Source organism: Nestor notabilis, unplaced genomic scaffold, assembly GCF_000696875.1.
Source record: "Nestor notabilis isolate BGI_N333 unplaced genomic scaffold, ASM69687v1 scaffold15671, whole genome shotgun sequence".
NCBI lineage: Eukaryota > Metazoa > Chordata > Aves > Psittaciformes > Psittacidae > Nestor > Nestor notabilis.
Genome location: NW_009913497.1, coordinates 2,519 through 22,353, shown reverse-complemented (window position 1 = coordinate 22,353; position 19,835 = coordinate 2,519). Strand labels below are relative to the sequence as shown.

At 37.9% G+C, this 19,835-nt stretch overlaps 1 protein-coding gene across 1 annotated transcript; it reads right to left on the bottom strand.

Moving 5' to 3' along the window:
- Positions 1–1,225: 1,225 nt before the first annotated feature.
- On the bottom strand, positions 1,226–19,536 carry LOC104400132 (pyruvate dehydrogenase protein X component, mitochondrial-like; the record flags this gene model as incomplete). The annotated part of the gene is made up of 7 exons (XM_010023237.1): positions 19,497–19,536; positions 18,480–18,563; positions 15,029–15,129; positions 7,987–8,174; positions 5,831–5,929; positions 2,819–2,996; positions 1,226–1,373 (listed from the first exon to the last, which is right to left on the bottom strand). Coding segments are annotated over exons 1-7 (838 nt in total), but the record flags the coding sequence as incomplete, so codon positions are not given.
- Between the last annotated feature and the right edge of the window lie 299 nt (positions 19,537–19,835).

Below are 19,835 nucleotides of genomic sequence, written 5' to 3'. Positions count from 1 at the left end.
GTCCATCCATCAAATTGATGGATATTACATTCCTCACCCTTGGCAAAATGCCACTGTCCACTGGGGGGCAGGAATACAGTGAAAATACATAAGTACAGTTAAATGAAATATGTCTGATAATACTTTACCCTCATTGATGTTTACAGTAGTGAAAACTGCTATATTTTACCCCCAAAATAAAGCAGCTTACAGTAGGGAATGCTGCATTAAAACTTCTGCATCACATCTCATCACACAGTAGAAACCACCATCAATTTTATCAGAGAAAATATCGCTAACCTCAGATACTAAAAATAATTATTATTCTTTATGAAGAATATTCCACATTTTAGAGAAATTTAAGACTGGAAGAACCACTTACAGACATTACAGTCAATTATACTACATGATCTTGACTAATTTATAAATATTTGGTCAATATACTTGATAAATATAATAAAATTTAAATTAAGAAGATTATAATGATAAAGTAATAAAAGCTTTCATTCAGTTTTTTTACCCAACTACGTGGAAGTCCTTAAAAAGAGAAAAAGGACACTAAGCAAACAACAGTTTTGTGATATTTTGCATGAGAATGGAAGTGCCTGCCTGAAAAATGTTCTGTTGAAAAATCCTCCTGTTTTTTTTAAATGCATGTCACACACACTTTGTTGAATCGAGAGGTTGAGGAGAAGGTTCTAACCTGCACAGTTAACTTTGAAATTATGAAGCATCCTACTGTGAAGTACACTCAGCTGATTTTAGCAAAATCAGAAACAGTTTTAGCAAAAATAATCTTTGATTATGACCTTAAATTTCAAGAACTTTTTCTAAATAAGTCACTTCTGTGAATAGAAGTTGAAAACAAAAGACAAAATTTAATTTCTTAGTCTTACACAATTCTGTATAAATAAGACATGGTGGACACACAAAAATTGGGATTTACACATAAATATAGAGATATATAGCTTTCAAAGCAATTCTCAGTGTATATTTTAAAATTATTCACTTTTCTGTGGGACAGGTTTCCATTCCACCTCCATCTTCCTGTATCTTGCTAAATTGTCCAACTCAATAATCACAGGGAAGTACAGCTTGAGTCTAATGTACAGAAAATTGGAAAGGATTCTTTGAATGCATAGTGTTCTGCCTATACAAAAATCTGCACCTCCTGGGCAAGACTATAGATACAAGGCAAACTATGTGTTAGTACCACATGTTATAGTAAATTAGTTTTATCACTAACCTTTGGCCAATTCTTTTCTTAATCTCAAAATAGCATCAATGCCACAGTCAGCAGCAGCATAGGCATGAGGTATAGTAGTCTTAGACTCTGTTAATCTCTTAGCAATAACTCTTCGGACGTTGCTAGCAGGGATTTCTGTGAACGTGCCCTGAAAGAAATCATATGTTGTGTATTAAATATTGAGAGAGCAAGCATGCTTCCCCTTTGCTGAAACAGGCCTCAGCACTGATGAGTTATCATCAGTGACTACTGCTCACTTCAAAAATCCCTAGGTATCAAAAAGCAATACACTTCCAACTACTGAAATTAATATGATTAAGACCATTGAGTGTTCTAGTCTATTTTACTGCACTGTTCCATCTGCCAGACCTGGCATATCGCTCACAATATGTTCTGCTCCATTTAAATTGTAACCGAGTGTTTTCTGAGTAAGCTACTGCTTTTTCAGTTCCCTCAGTGGTTCCTTAGGACAGGCTTTACTGTGTATCTTTTCTGTTATTCTCCTCTCTCTTTCCAGATATATTCAGTAGTGTTTCAGTGTAGAAGCTCTCCCAACACCTTCATAGAAGCAAGTCAACTTTTAAAGAATCTCTTGAAATACAAATGACTACAGAAAGCAAGAAAATACGTGATTCTGTAAAATATTATTTTGTACACCTCATCTATAGCACGTAGGCTACAATCTGAGTAGTACTCAACACAAAAGAAATTACAATATGGATGTTCTGGTGCAACCACAGAATCATTTTTTTCTGTAATGGAAAAATATTTAAGTTTGAACTTTATATATTTTGTTTAGTTCTCTGTACAGTGCAAAAAAAAAAAAAAGGCAGCATTTTTTGAATATTATGAGGTGTAGCTACACTGTAAACTTAGACCTGTAAAGATACTTCAAATTTAGCTCTAGACCCAGAAATGTTTTTCCCTCCATTTTTCACAAAAGCTTTTCAATTGCTACTAATGTGGATTTAAGCATAGGCAATTACTCTTTCAAAAATTATTTCTGGCATCTCTAACATTTCACATGAACACAGAAACTGTATTTAGGTGCTAGAGTTCGCAAAATTACTCTTCAGAGCAACCATTAGGACCTTTCCCTCCTCGCTTCCTGACAACTCCATGGACATTTACCTGTACTTACATACCAGGAAACGAAAGAAAATGAAGTAGAGAAACTTGAATCCTGATTTATTTTTACTGTGAGTTTGGAAATACATAACGATATACTGATCCTGCAGGGAAAGGATGCACTGTTGATTTCCTAACTAGTGGCATCTTTTTGTTTGGGGACTGAAATAAAACTACTCTCTCTCTGACTCCCCCCTTTCCCAGGCCTGCAATGTAAAGTTTTTCATGGCTTTGATTTGCAAGTTACACAAAATGGTGTGCAAACCATAATTCTGAGAGCTCTGCAGTTTGAATTATACTGCTTTAGATTCACACAAGCACACTAAAACCGCACATGTCTGGGCTTGGCATGTGGGTGGCCTTAGCTTCCCTAGTATCTCCAGTTCTGGAACTCCCATAAAACTACTGAAGCAGTCATGGCAATATTTAGCAATAACAGTGTTAAGGACTTAACAGAACCCTTACCGGTGCAGCAGGTTGTCCTGGTGTTGAAACTGGTGGAACTGCTGGCCTTGGGTAAGCAGGAGGCACAGCTGTTGCTTGTGAAGGCACTGCAGTAGGCTGGGGAGGAGCTGGAGAAACCACAGGTTTCAATTCAGTGGGTTTGCCCTTCTGCTTCTCTTGCAGAAGTTTGAGAGCATCCCTGGTGATTAAACAGAGTGAAATACTAACAACGAAGAAATTATTTCAAAAATTCCCAAAGTATTACTACACCATCACTTATTTTCATTAGTTAGCCACTTCTGTCTGGGTTTTTTTAACCAATTTCACCAATTTTTAACCAATGCCACTTCCGTGCACTTAAATTTCTGTAGCCAAACCAAACATTAAGAACATGATTATTAACCAAACTTAATTCTATTGTCTCTTCTGTGATGTCTTTTCAGTAAATTCTCAATAACTTTTGTGAATAAAAGGGCTTGAATATGCAGTAATTAAAAACATTCATGTTAGAGAAGTATAACATTCATCCTCATTAATTGCACTAACAATTTTTCTAAAGATAGCAGAGTACACTTACTCAGGCTATAAAGTCTCAAGTAACAGCTATTTCATCCATAGAATCACAGAATGGTCTGGGTTGGAAGGGACCTCAAAGCTCATCTAGTCCCAGTCCCCTGCCACGGGCAGGGACACCTTCCACTAGACCAGGTTGCTCCAAGCCTCGTCCAACCTGGCCTTGAACACTGCCAGGGATGGGGCAGCCACAGCTTATTTGTGCCAGTGCCTCACCACCCTCACAGAGAAGAATTTTTCTCTGTACCCTTCTGATGAAGATGCACAAAAAGTGTAAATAGCATACAAGTCCATACTTCATAAGCAATTTGAAAGATAGCACCACCACAATAAATCAAGCCAAAAACTGAGTAACATCTAACAGACCCCGGTGTGATTGAACCTTGTCTAATCTAGACCTCTCTCAGGGTCTTTATACTGATATACCTACCACCACAAGACTTTCCTCTTGTTGGCATAGTATGACAGATGTAAGTAAACTCCCATCTTTAAGCTGTAATACTACATCCAGCCTAGGTGCATGGTATTTATAGAGTAACATGCTCAAGATTAGCACCTACAAGGCTAAAGAGAGAAGACTGCATTTACACCCCCTTTGCCAGATTTCGAGGGAAATTAGCTATAGTAAAATTTCTGCTTTGCAGTTTTAACTGCACCTATACTAGCAATTTGTTAGAAGAGCTATATTTGTCAGATCACCTCTCTGCTCTAGTTCTCATAACAAGTCTGTATCATACACCCAAGATAAAGAGAAACTCACCATGACCCAGCAGTGTGTGCTTGCAGCCCAGAAACCAATCATGTCCTGCGCTGCATCACCACCAGTGTGACCAGCAGGTTGAGGTTTCTCCTCCGCTCTGTTGAAACCTCACCTGAACTACTACATTCACCTCTAGGCCCCCAACACAAGAGAGACATGGAGTTGTTGGAGCAAGTCCAGAGGAGGCCTTGTAGATACTCCAAGGGCTGGAGCAGCTCTGCTCTGGAGACAGACTGAGAGAGCTGGGCTTGTTCAGCCTGGAGAAGAGAAGGCTCCAGGGAGACATTAAAGCAGCTTCCAGTGGGTAAAGGGGTCAACAAGAATCTGGAGGGGCTTTTGACAAGGGCATGTAGTGACAGGACAAGGGGGAATGGCTTTAACCTGACAGAGGGGAGATTGAGATGAGATATTTGAAAGAAATTATTCTCTGTGAGGGTGGTGAGGAAAATGACATTTCAAAGTCGCATCTTTTGCATGCAGGAAAGCAGCTTCGCAAAAAGATTTTCTTAGATAATTCTACAGCTACTGAAAAATCTTTGCTACATCTCCATGACAACTAGGGAATGGTAATGAGGTAGCTCAAAGTCCTAGAGGGTTTCCACCTGCCATAGCCTAGTAACACACCATAAATTACCACTACACTTACATAATTAAAACTCTGATAATTCGCTGTTACATAGTATATTGTATCTATTCAATTCCTTATTTTACCTCAACTCAGCCAAAGACCATAGGAAAAAGACTTTTGTAAAAAAAGCAGACTTCCATTGTCTGCTTCTCTGGGTTCAAGTCCAAGTTACACTGATGTGGTTGTCTTTGAAAAGAACTAAAATTACAGCAGCTAACAAGGTCTGTGTAGGTGAATGATGACATTTGTCAAAAGGAATAATTTTTCTGAGAACTAAAATAATATTCCTGCCAAATTCCTCACCTCCAATAGCATAATGTGAAGGTAATGTACCATTTTGATACTAAGGGCTCCGGACCTACCACAACACATTTTTATACACACGTTCCTCACTCCAATGGTTGAGTGCCAATCTTTACATCAGATCAGCCAAAAAGTTCACTAAACTACTAGAAACCTGATCTTAACAAACCACAGGTTGGTATACAAAAAGCTCTTTAAATCAGTGATGGGGGAAAAAAACAAAGGAGAAAAAAGAGAGCTCAGGATTTCTTACCATCACACTTCAATGCTCTCCCCAGCCTAATAAAAAAGGGAACAAGTTAAAACCTGACAGACTTCGTAACTGAACTACAGTGAAAGGAGATCTGAACTCCCCAAAGAAAAGAAGGCGAAGAAAACATGACACTGGTATTTTATTTTAGCTCTGAGTAGCAAAATGTGTGAGATCCACAATGGCAGCTAATGATGCCTAGGAGTTGATAGCCATCATTAGGCTGAGCTGCAAGAAATATAACAGCAGTACCATGCAGCTCAGACAGGATATAAAAACAAAAAAAGGTGTGTTTTTTTATTTTTAATCAAAGGCTTCGTACAGTAGTTCCTAACCTATTCTCCACATCTTCTCAACAGGTCTTTCAAATGTAAATAAGCCATTTCCCCTTAGAAAAAACTGGAACAAAATGTTGGCTTTTTCAAAAAATGGATGTTTCAAGTTCATGGAGATTGCTCTAGGGTCAAAGGAAAAAATAAGGGAAAATGTGGTTGTAGCATTACTGAAATAGCTACATACTCTTTAGTGAAGATTCCTCGAGGCCCAGTAGGTGTAAGATTGGTTGGATCTAGACCATGCGTCTCCAAAATGATGCGAGCTGCAGGACTTAGGCGAACCCTAAAGAAATGAGGAGAAAAATAAATTATTTAAACAATAAGATTAATTTAGTTCATTTAATGTGTATCGGGAGAAACTACAAAATATATCCTCTATTTCAGAAGCAACAGCCAGCAAAGAAAGAGTTCTCACCAAGGCTGCAATCCTAACACTGATGTTGGACTGTGCCCTTCACCAAGCTTTAATGCAAGGTTGAATTTAAAAACACAACAGTGACCTTAAAGAGATCAAAATAAAGAGTGGAGAACTCTTCTCCAAACTCTTACAGCAGTGATGCAATATTCTGGTGGATTCTTCTAGAAAAGGGTCATCAGTGAAGAACCAAATATATTTTAAGACAAGCTTGTTTTGGTAATATTAAAAAAATACATTTTAGGAGCTCAGTCAAGAGCGTTGCTCAGCTCTTATTTGTTTGACTAGCTGTAATTGCATCATCAATGCAGCTTAGTTCTAATTATAACATTACCTTTGCCCTAGCTTTAATTTTATTTTGTAGGATTGATGTAATGAAATGGCTACTTTTTTGGAAAGCAAAAGGCATACAGATGTAGTTGCATAATTCAGTGTCTGCTTTAGAAGACTAAATATCAAGCCTTCCCACACGCACACATTTTAATCAGCATATACCCGAATTATGCTACAGTACTAGTAAACCTGTATCTGCCATCTTGACCTAGATTGGTCAACAGTTAAACTTCTGCCTGGAAACAGAAATAGTGATCAGCTACAAAGCATAGGACATCGCTAGTGTGCCCTGTGCACCTCAGCATGATTTGCTCTCTGAAATGAGGGGAAAAAACATATATGTAGAAAAGATTTCAGAATTCTTAGATACAAAAGCAGCAACATTTTCATAAAAGTATTAGTACTTGGTTTCAAGATTTTCCATAAAATCTCAAACTCATTATTTCCTAAAGGAATATGCACCACATTGAGTTTTAAGAACTGTCCATAAGCCCATGCCAGAAAATACGTCTTAAACGATCAACTGATTTCAAAGATGCTGATACATTATTAACAGCTGCAGTGAAATAGAGGCACTTCTGATGTTCTTTTGCACTAAAATGCAAGGCACAATCCTTCCAAGGATCCTTTCTGTGAAGGATCCACTTAATAGAAGTAACATTTCAGCAATGACCCAGTTAGTTGTCTTCCACTTGCATGAGAAGAGCCTCAATGATGACAGCAAAGCAAACATAGCAAACCAGACAGAAAAGGTAATGAGGGTTGGAAGAAAATAAAAGTGAAACCAAAAAACCCATCCACAAACCAGAAACAAAAAAAACCCAAAACAACCAAACTCCAAACAAACAAAACTAAACAGTTTGCATAGCAGATGCTACCAAAATTAGTTTCCTATTCTTTTCTTTCATAGGTTGTAACTTTACAGCTTTTGATTTATCACAATTGACTCCAAACAAGGGGCAATACCTCCAAATAAAGTGCATCCTGCAACCCAAACCACTGATAGATTATTATTACCTGACTAACACTTTGGGTTTAATTTACTCCCACTTCTGAGATGTTTATAATGCTTCAGAGTACCCTAACTAATCAAGACAGAACTAATCAAAAACCTGCCAAGAAACAGGCTTGAGTTTTTTGCATTCCACTGCTATGAAAATAAGAAGATTTTTCTTGTATCAAAAGTGCAAGAACTTGGAAGGGTTTTAGGGTTTGCCATTTGTTTGGTTTTTCTCCTGAAAAAGAAACAGAAAACAAGCCATAGGTAAACTGAGCATTTGACGCATAAGCATTAGTGTCTATTGTATATGAAGATAACTTCTTCCTAATCTAAGCTTACAATCCTTCACGAAGCAATTGTATGTCAAAATAAAGACTCACCCATAAAAGGAGCTCTAGTAAAACTGCATTGTTCAAATTGACTTACTGGGCTTCCAAGCAGAGAAATACTCTTGGCAGGCAAGTGTTCACATACTGAAACACTCTCTTAAACTAAAAGTTTAATAGTGGGTAAAAAGGGATAAAGACTCTTCTTGGTTCAGCTCTACTGGTATAGATAAGAGTTCCATTTCACAACAAACATAGAAACTTACGACAATTTTCCAGGTTGATGTTCTAGCTTAGGAGGGGCTGAAACTGAAGGACCTGAAGGTGCTGGTGGAGCCGGAGAAGGTGGAACACCACCATCAGCTGGTATTTCAACTTCCTTCCAGTCCTGCCCTTCTTCTACCAGCAGACCAATTAGTGAGCCCAAGCGTACGTTTTTGCTTCCTTCTTGCACCTAAATTTAAGGCAAAGAGAATATTGTTACATACTGTGCTGTCTAGACTAATATGACTAAAAATGGCAGATAGGAAAATTTCAGGCATATTAACGACACTTCATCAAGGAAACAGAACCCATTTTATTCCTATTATCAAGAAGATGACTCATGACTGAAATGAATTACAGTTGCTATTATAAGGCAAGGAGTATTAACTTATGCCCCAAAATCCTACACATGGAAAGCTAGCAATCCTAAATCAAAGCAAGTCATAGACCACTGAGTATCTCCAAGAATAAAGTCACACGAGCTACTGAAAACAAATGTGGGTGCCTAATCTTTGCAAACAGAGCTTGAAAATTTTGCTGGACACTTTGCGCAGATGTACTTCGAGATACCTCCCCCTGTATCCAAGCAGTGTTACTTCTTAAAGGACGTAGAACCTTGTAAATTAAGACACTAATGGAACAAAGAGAGACCAAAACCCCACAACAGCAGTGCCCCATTACTTCTTTTTGAAAAAGAACATTCTTTTTCCACTAGCTTTCATCTCCAAGATTGCCTATTTTAACATAACTGGTGCCAAATAACAAGTCTGTCCACCAAGAAAGTGATAGTGCTTAGGTTGACATGTACATCACTAATCTCTTGATGCATTCTTCTCCATTAATATCCTGAAAAGCTTCATTTGAGAGAAGACAGTCTGAAGAGACCATCAAGACTTGACCATATTTTATTTTTACTGAGATGACTTTAAAGCACTTGAAATAACAGAATGCCAAGCAAGAGTCATGAACTGATTTGTCCAAGGCTGAAAGATCCGATCACAGAAATGTCCACTGATCAACACATTCGTAAAACTATGTGTAACTGCAATGTTACTACCACTCATAACCATATAAACCAGCAGCTTGAAGCCAGTACAAACACAACCTACCTAACCTAGCCACTGAAACACAAAAACTGGGAAAAACTAAAGAGAACAAAACTATAAACATACACAATATTGAGGTTGTTCATTCTAATAATTTTACAGCATTATCATACCTAGTACTGAACAACGTATTTTGAAAAACTGTTTATCAGCATAACACTCAGATGTTTGATCCATACCAAAGACGATGCAAAACCAGGTATCACAGAACCACAGAATGGTTTGGAGTGAAAGGAACCTTAATTCTTGTCTAGTTCCAAACCCCTGCCATGGGCAGGGACACCTTCCGCTAGACCAGGTTGCTCCAAGCCCTGTCCAACCTGGCCTTGAACACTGCCAGGGATGGGACATTCATCTGTCCCCCAAGTTCAAAATACTCCACATAACATATTAATATGCAGCTAACATTATTTTTTTTCCCAAATAAGAATAAAACAAGGGGTTTTTCATGTCTCCCTTTTCTTTAACACAGGCTTGCACATAAAACTGAGAACACTTATAAGCAGTCTACATGTTGCTACTGAATAGACCAAGAAGCACTGTAAACATGCTTGCGGTATCAAGTCCTCTTGGAAGACAGTTACCAACAACTCCTGGCAAGAACAACTGCTCCATACAACACGACAACAAGGTTTGACCATAGTCCCACCCACAGCACTTTGTTCAACAATAGTTCAGAAGTAACTCCTGGCAAGAACAACTGCTCCATACAACACGACAACAAGGTTTGACCATAGTCCCACCCACAGCACTTTGTTCAATAATAGTTCAGAAGTGTAAAGGTACCCTTATTTCCTATGTAACTGAGGATGAGAATTCAACACCACATCGTAGAGACATATCGATGGGTTTGTCCTCTTCACCCTCTCCAGAACTGAGGCCTTTTGGTAAGACTCGTGTACTCAGCGGTGTGGGGTGTTTTGAAATTAATCTTGTGATTACACTCATATTGTTAGTGCTATACAGCTATGTAGCTGTTGTGCAGTTACTGCATTTATCACGAGCAATCCAAAAGAACCGTGTATGTCACATATGAATAAACTGTATCATTTGTGAACCCAGCTGGCTCTTCTGAATGCAACTGGGCTTATAGTTAGTAGATTATTGTGCATCTGGTATCTGTCTATAGTTACATTTTCATTTTTGCCACAATTTGGGTGTCAGAGTTCTTTAATGGTGCTCTGAGAACACAGGCAGGAATCCAGCAAGGATGGTTGAGCCTTCAGGAACATAACACAACACTAACTAGTTTATAACCCAGCATTACATAAGCATTTAAAGGCATCAATGCTGTCAGCTGTCAATCTTCACAGCAAGCCAGTTGTGTTTTTATTCATGTTCACCACTCCAACACAGTTATGTGAAAACTCCAACATTCCTTATTTTCCAATACATTTCTAGCCTAGCTGACTGCAGAGTTTATACTTTTAAAGTGTAAGTATTAAAAAAACAAAAACAAACAAACAAACAAAACTACAAAAAACCCCCCAAAAACACACAGCCTTTGCAGCTCAGAACTAAACAAAGAAAAATTAGTATTACTTTGCTTGATTTCATTTTCTGGATTTTTGGGTCACTTCTACATTTTCATGATTCACAATACCAGAAAACTTCTCTGTGTATGTCTCAGTGAACCCCAGAATCTCAGACGTAGGAAGAGCTGAAGTAAGTAGCTTCACAGTGCTCTGTTGCTGTGTACCTGCGAGCAAAGATATCAAAAAGATCTAAACTTTGCTGACAAACCAACAAAGCACAGATGAGCCATGACAGGGAGAAAAAATTGGAAGAGATAAAGTGCACAGAGGGAAAGTTCCCTTGGAGCTGTTGCCACTGCAGCACAGTGCTGTAGTCACTAATACACATATATCAAAGTAAATGTTGATATTCTACACTGAGAAGAAAGGTGGCTGGAACTTACGCTGGCTCACTCTGCAGTGGAAGTTCTATACAAAACAGTTTCAGCTCATACCAATTCTCATTTAGGTCATGAATGAAAAAATGGATATTAACTCCAGATCTTCAACAAGCATTCATCATCTGGTTTTGGTCCAAATAGAATGAATAAGTACTTTAGGACATAAAGTCATTGTTAATTTAAGAAGCAGCTCTACTGAAAGAATGATCACCATTCTGAAATCACCCTTCTGATACTCTTAGCCATTAATTTTTGATTGCATTTTACACTGAATTAGAAGTGAGCATTAAAAGTGATCACATTCAGACAGAAAAGGAATATATGCATGAGTATCTATTTTACTTTTAGCCTGCTCACACCATATATACTTACATTATACAGTCAAGAAAACACATGAAGGGTTATAGAAGTTGAACTAATTTCATCTAATGAGCCTTGTATCTTTAGAGGTAAAACCCAAAGTGTTAGGCAGACACTGTGTTTAATTTGACTCACTTTTCCATGCTGAACTGAGTCAAGATGGTGCAGAATTGTAGCTGGCATCAAAGAACGTAAAATTTTTGCCTCATTTCTTTTAGAAAGGGAGTGAACTTCACACAGATGCTGGTAAATCAGATGGATCAAACATTCTTAATTTCCCATCAACCTTGAAAGGACAGTCTTCTCAGTAAGAAACCATCTCCCAGCTGAGGCAGCCTCACGTTACAAACCTGACACAAACACCTACTGAGCACCCAACATAGTGCAGAAATACCCACGGGATACTGCAGAAACACTACTAAGGACCATACCTGAGCTAGTTAAAAAAAAAAACCAAGCAGAAAACGCCTGATCTTACTGCTCCCCTATTATTTCAGTTTCCAAAACATGAGGTTTCTTCTATACTTTTTAGAAGACTGGAATAAAAGCCTATTTGGAAATCTATTCTGTACTCTAATACTACAGCCCACCATTTCTAGATTCCAAAAAGGGCATTACAAGAATCACAGAATCCATTAAAGACTGGGATTGCACAATAATCTGTTAATGTTACTCCACTAAAGCTGCTCCTCTTCCCTTAATCTGAAAGACATTATAGTTATTTTCCACATCCTGGCATATCCTTCTCAGACTCAGCTCTTGGCATATGATTGTTATTGGATGATGTAGACATCTTGAGTGTCACTGCTCCATGATACTGACACCACGTCATTGCTGGAGAGCCTGGTTTTAAACTATCAAAAACTGTGCCACAACAGCAATCCACACAAAGACATTTTGCAATTTGAAATGGATCTGGAATACACGGCAGGAAATAGGAAAAACACAGCTTCTAAAATACTAATGCTACATACAGTTATCATGAATTACCATTAAGGAAACTTGAAAAGTCTGGTATCATTTACTCAGTGTCTCCCTGGGAATCATTCTTTAATACTTTCAACAGAGACAATCCCCGTATCTCCTCTTTCACATAATGTAACAAAGTAGTGTCTGTAAATGCAGAATAGGTACTTCATATTAAAAAAAAATAAAATAAAGAGGTCACACAAGGTTTTTGTCAAGGTTATTAGGTCTAAAATAATTTTCAGAATCATTCAAAATCGAAGAGGAGAGGATTAAAAATAGTGAAAGCAGCATTATTCACGCAGCAATTACTAAAATAACTATATGAAAACTAAAAACTCATTTAAAACAATGTCTGATGTGACATTTTGTCCAGGATAGAGATTCTCTGAAACTTTTTAGATATGTTGCTCCACAGTTGAACACAACCTCAGAAGTTTTAAGGTGCTACAAAAAAATCTGAATATGTGAGAAAAATTACTATTTAGCAATGGTAAATTGAAAGAAGGAAAAGATTTTTTAAAAATTGTTTATATAAACTAGTGTTTAAAATGCAAATTATTCTGCAGAAATGAAACACTAATGACAACTTCTTGTAAGACCTGACAGATTTCACTTGCAGCTGAGTTCCATGTTGGAATCTTGGATCAACTCTCAGATCACCTCAGTCCCCTGAATTATTTTGATGCTTTCATTTTTGCACAAGATGTTCCCTTTGCTTATACAAAGAGGGATGACACCAAACAGACCATCACTTCTTAAACACGGGAAAACACTCTCCCTTTTTTTGGGAAGGGTAACTATGCAAATACATGCTGTTCTAAGAAAATGCAACCATGGCAGAGATGGACAACCTAACATACAAACCCAAACAGGTTTTGTAATGTATGTTTCACTATGCATACCATAGAATTTTCTCTTGCACGCTGATGGCTCCAGTAGTTTCAAGACACAAAGGATCCTTTGACAGAAAGATTACAAGCTAAATTAAGAGTCCTGGAACAACCAAACCTCATGTACTGCGTACCAAGACAGCCAAAGCCTCTGTCAAACACTCTTAAAGACAAAGTAACAGCACTAGTGTTCACTGTAACATGTCTACCAGTAAAAAAAGCTATGAAGCTGCATAGTGCTTCAAATACATTTCTTCAGTATCCTGTGGTTCAAATATTACAAAGTGCTTCATAACCTGTCTTGGAGACACTAGCTCATAGGTAGGACATTTAAGTGTGCTAAGAAGCTCTTTATATATCAGTATATGCATTAACCCTGAGAAACGTAATGCTGCAGACCTTGTTTTCCCACTTAGCTACGTATTTGCCTGCCCATCTAGATTTTATACAATTGTAATTGAGCAAGATATTTTACCTTAACCAAACTGCAAAGTCACTGCAAAATCTTATTTAAGATTATCCATGTTTATCTACCCAATTTCTAAAAGGGAAATAAATAAATAAAACCCAGTATTGCTGGAAGTGCTGGAGGATAGGTGACAGTTCAAGCCTTCACAGGATACATTAGGGAACTCCACAGATTTGAACAGTGCTTAGGGAAAAATCTTAGGAAAAAAAAAATACTGAAAAGAAAGGAAAATCCTTTCTCCATCCTTACACGCTATTAATAGCAACTTTCCACCCCTTCATTAAAGAAAATATATGCTAAAATACATTTCCCATTATACATATTTAATGGACAAGAAAAATACAGTCTCACTTAATTTTTAAGCATCAAACATAAGCTTGCAGAAAATGTAATATTTACGTTTACACAGAAGCAGCAACAAAATGCCACAGAGTTTTAGCTTCGCCCTTCTAAATTCTAATGAGAGTTAACACTGGGGCATTTTGAAATAAGAAACATTTTTTAAAAGTATTAGAAAAGAGGAGGAGGAGAAGGGACAAGACATAGAATTCTACTTGTGTGTTTAGAATACAGTATACAAAGCATAGCAAGCAGACCTTAAGCAAAGCAGGGTTAGAACTATGCCTTTAATCCTGACCCCTGTATTCCAGTTGTTATTGCTTCCACCTTAGTACAGAAAAGGATTTAAAGCCAAACATATAAGAAAAAAAATAACCAAACAAAAAACCTGATCAATATTTCTGTTGCATATACACGTACATGCAGATACTCCAAAATGATGTTCAGAGAACATTCACCCCAGCTCTCCTTGTTTAAATTAAGCCTAGTCAATATAATTTTAAGAATAAAGGAAATAAATAATCCTAAGAATCATCCTCTAGGTCAGCCCACCTTGTATAAAGTTTCATCATGAATAGCCAACACAAGATAATCTAGCACAGAGATCACACAGCTTGGGTAAAGTACCATCCAGAATTCCATATTCCAGCTACCTGATTGCAACTCGTTTTTCCATAACTCTGAGAAAGATGTCATGAACTGCAATATTTCCAGACATAATCAATAAGGTGAAAAACATAAAAAGCAACATAATTCAAATAGGGTCAGTTGAAAAAACTATTAATAGATACAGAATCACGTACCATGTACCAATAGTCTGGTACATGTACGAAATAAATAGAGCGATTATTTCTCATTAGGAATGCAAGTAAATACATAACTCTGAAAGCTGAGCAGCAGGCAATTGAGCTATCTAAACTAAGTTTTGAGGCAATTCACTGAATGACAGCCTGAAGAGAAGTGATATCATCCTTATCAGACAGGCAGAACTCCTACCACTATTTTAGCCAATATGCCATCATCACTTGACTCCATGGTGACCACTGCTTTGTCCGTTTCGATTTCACACAAGGCATCTCCAGCGCTCACTGTTTCACCTGCAAAACATAACAGAACTGAAGAATACTGAGCCTAAATTTCCTTTCAGATATATTTAACCACAGAAGATAGATACTTCTCCATATAACACAGCTATTTTACATTCTTTAATATATTCTATAGCTAGTTTATGTCACATAATTATTTACCATATTGTAACTTTCATTTCCAAATAATAACGCTAAGATTCATACTGCAGCAGAACATTAACGTGTTCCAAATACTGCTGTTAACAGTAGGTTTTCCAATAGATAGGACTGGAAAAAACACTTTGGCAGAACATATCTCTGCTCATCTGCTTTGTAATGAGAGAGCAGTATTTGCAACGAAGTTGCCTGAATGCAGCTCTCCAAGATTATATATAATGCCCTTGAAAAATCTTGGGCTGGATTTTTGGGGGAGGGAGGTTCGTTGGTTTTGTTTGGGGTTTTGTTTTGGTGGGGTTTTATGTTACTGGGTTTTTTCATTGTTTGTTTGGTTTGGTTTCTTTTTTCTCTTTCCAGTTACTAAGTTCTTACAGCTAGGCTGAATGACTAAGATCTCTGCTGAAGCTGCCCCATCCCTGGCAGTGCTCAAGGCCAGGCTGGTTGAGCAACATGGTCTAGTGGAAGGTGCCTCCTGGGTCGAGGGGAAGGTGCCCCAGCCTGTGGCAGGGGGTCAGAACGAGATGAGCTTTAAGGTCCCTTCCAACCCAAACCATTCTATGATTCTCTGTTCGATTACTGACAGACCAGTATCCAAACCACATGATACAAACTGTGTTCTTTGATGTACTTTGCAAATGAAATCAAAATTCAGAGAGCAGAGAGACTGAAGTCCCTGGAAGGGGATGTCTCAGAAGGCGGCAGAGTTACACTGCACGAAGAAACTGCTAGCACTATCGCCTATTCTGTTTCCTGCCCACAGTAACAAAAGGATTTCAGTCTCCTGGGCTATCAGTCTGACATCTTTCATGAACACTGAATTCATACATAATGAAAACAAGTTTTCAGAAATACAGTTTTAAGAGAACGACTTTATCCCCCAGAGGAATCTATATGAAACTGCATTAACAGTGAAAAGGAAAGAGTCAAGCTGTCAATTAAATTCATTTTTCCTTCTGCAGTACTGTCCACCCTGTGAAAGCATAAAAATGAAAACATTTTATGCTTACACAAAGAGCAGAAAAAATATCAAAATGGTATTCTTCTGACCCCTGCTGGTTAGACAGTGGGAAAACCATTTCCTATGCAATCAACAGCTTGCTTCTGTCAATTACTCTAAAATATTTGATAATCTCATATCCAAGAAAATAAATATTTATATTCAGTAATGCCACTACAATTAGATGGCCAACTCATTGGAAGATTCTGTAGTTATGAGCATCCCTTGCAGACAGGAGTATAAGCATTAAATCACTTTGCTATTTTCTTCAAAATTTAGCTTCACTTCTTTTAGAATATTCTTATTATGTTTATTTTCCAGACAGTCAGAGGGGAAAAAAAATCCATAGGAACTAATTATGGCCACCGGTGGTCCAAATAAGACAATATACTACCATCAGTTTTGAACTTGTTCCTAATTAGGAAGTAGAGCAATAAAAATCCTAAAGTCATTTTCTCTCAAAGTCCAACCATCAATTAAGATTTTATTTTAATTTAATTAAAATAAGCGTGGAGCTTTTTTTTTTCCTTTTGTGTTGGGGTAGAAGTAGTGGAAAGACTGAGAAAAAATATCGTACAGCTGCTGCAACTTAAGATCTTTTTATGATCCCCTCTCCTCCACTCTGGTGAGACCCCTTCCCTGCTAAGGCCCCTCCCTGCAGACAGACTGCCATATTGTTCCTAGTAAATTCTGCAAAAATTCTTACTAGAAGTTTTACAAGCAAAAGGTCATGTCCACTACTGGAGCAACAAGTTGCCTTCAAGCCACCTCTCCAAATGTATTAAAAAATGTGTAAAAGCAAGTACTCCTTGTAACACAACGATGGAGGCTGGATCAACACTTAGAGGAAATGGCTTACCAAGGCAGAACAGTGAAAACACGTTTAGCTCACCAAATGGTGTCTGTCAAAAATAATTTGCTTTAAGGGATTTTTCTTTTCTCCAAACGTGTCCAGCATTTTAGACATCTAAAACTGTCTGAGAATAAGATATATACCAATGGACAACCGCTACTTGGAATCCAGAAGTAGAGTCAAAATCCAGTTTTAATGGTAACTGGAGAGGGGGAACAGTAGGAGGAGAGAGGGGAGAAAGGTCTCCTGACAGGACAGGGATCACCGATTCTTCTGCAGATCATTTTTACTTATATACAACCGATGTGAAGACAAAACATACACCCAGACTACTTATCTAGCTGCTCCAACATATTTTAACACAAGTACACTACTTTTCAGTTGTCAGAGCAGAGAGAACTCAAGAGAAACAAGACTGCTAGTGCTTTTTGTGAAAAGTAGTTTGGGTTTTGATTTGGGGTTGCTTTTTTTCATTTTTGGAAAGAGATTTCCCCATTTGGAATTTGAATTATTAAAGTAATTTAATTTTTTTAATCAGTTTTAATTGTAGACTGTAATTTAGAGATGAAAAAGTAAGCTCTGAATAGTAACTACAGAAATGCCGTATGTTTCACATTATTTTGTAACACAGAGGCATAATGAAACAGAGACCCTCTGCAAAGTCAAAGGCTCTCAAACTTCCAAAGTTCGGCATGACAACACTGGGAATTAAAAACAACATACACAATCTCACACCCTGGAACAACCTAATGAAATGTTTCAAAAATATGCACAAATGCAACCTTTTGAAAGAAAATGAAAGGGGAAAATGTTACATTAACTAAGAATTTCAAAGTAGGCATTGTTCAAGAACGCAGCATCCACATACCAAACATATTGCTTCAATATACTACCATCCACCCAGAAAGAACAGGCCAAGAAAGTTGGAGCTGTTCAGCCTGGAGAAGAGAAGCTGCAAGGAGACCTCATAGCAGCCTTCCAGTATCTGAAGGGAGCCTGTAAGGATACTGGAGAGAGACACTACACCAGGGACTGTAGTGATAGGACAAGAGGTAATGGGTTCAAACTTAAACAGGGGAAGTTTAGATCAGATATAAGGAAGAAGTTCCTTACTGTGAGGGTGGTGAGGCACTGGAATGGGTTGCCCAAGGAAGTTGTGAATGCTCCATCCCTGGCAGTGTTCAAGACCAAGCTGAATGAAGCCTTGGGTGACATGGTTTAGTGTGTGGTGTCCCTTCCCATGGCAGGGGGGTTGTAACTAGATGATCTTAAGGTCCTTTCCTACCCTAACTGTTCTATGATTTATATAGCTGAAGAGTGACAACAAATGTGGCCATGAAAATGCTATCTTACCTTCCTTTTTTAACCATTTCACAATGCTTCCTTCTTCCATCGTAGGAGACAGCGCAGGCATAAGGACTTTAATACCAGGTACACCTGTAAAACAAGCACGATTATCTAGACTAAATACTTTTTCAGTATAATTATGTTCTCAGTTGACTGCTTAACACAAATGAAACTAACAGTGCATGAATCTGAAAGACACTTGAACAAATGATTCACTATGATGGTCTTATTTTACACGTGCTCAAGAGCACCAAAGAAGACAAGACACCCAGTATAGAACCTGCATGTTACACAGCGCACAAGGCCAACTTCAGTATGCTGTCATAAATAATACAAAATATTAAGCAAATTAAACTGTCGTAAGTAAAAATATGATATATAAACTTTGGCTCTGCTGAAGATGACTTCAGATACTTACCTGCTTAAGCTTTGCTTCAATTTTTAATGGAAACTCTCTCCACGACCAAGTTTTTGTACATTATTAAAAATACACAAACCAGTGCTTCCAAGTACCCCTCAGTTCAGCCTGACCTACTGAACCATTCTTCACAGATGCAAGAGTGAAACAAGGTTACTTGGTCAACAGAGATGTAACCAGAAAAAAGCCACAGCTTAGCTTGTGTGTAGTTGGAGCCTATTGTGCGTAGAATGAAAAAGCAGCTATAATATACAAACATTAAAAAAATAAAACAAACAAACAAGCCAGCAGCTATTTGAAGCTGTGATTACTTTACAGTATATGATTCTATGACCTGTCCTCTCATTTCCTGCTTGTCAGGAAAGGAAGGCTGAACATAAGCCCAGAGGAGAGAACACACACACATACCTCAGTCCTCAAGAGAGGACAAAACTGCTATACTCAAGAGAAATTGGGTTAGAGGTATTGATATGTTCCCTGCTGACGAACTGTGATGTGCTACAGAGGACAGTGTAACTAACTGTGCTCACAAATTCCTCTGTGGTATCTACCATAGTTTTTCTTCCTAGTTATGCAGCATGCCAGCAGTACGGTTATAAATGTACCAGCCAGGCAAGCATCTTCTGTCTCAGAGGACTTCTCCATCTTCAGGCTTCTAGTCATGGGCTTGCAAGTGTGAAGACAGAATGGGGTGTAACTGTGCAGAACATATCTAGCCACTTGTTACAATCCTTTCTGACTCTTAACCAAGGGCTAGATACTGATGCCCTGATTATGACCTGTCTCAATGCTAAACTACAACATTAAGAGCACACCAAGGCAAAGCACGTAATCCCATTCCTCCAAAAATCAAACACTAAAAAAAAGAAATGAGAATTCAGAGTCCTGAATTCCTCGACTATAGGTTCTGTTGGTCTTATTAAAATCCACCACAAACACTACAT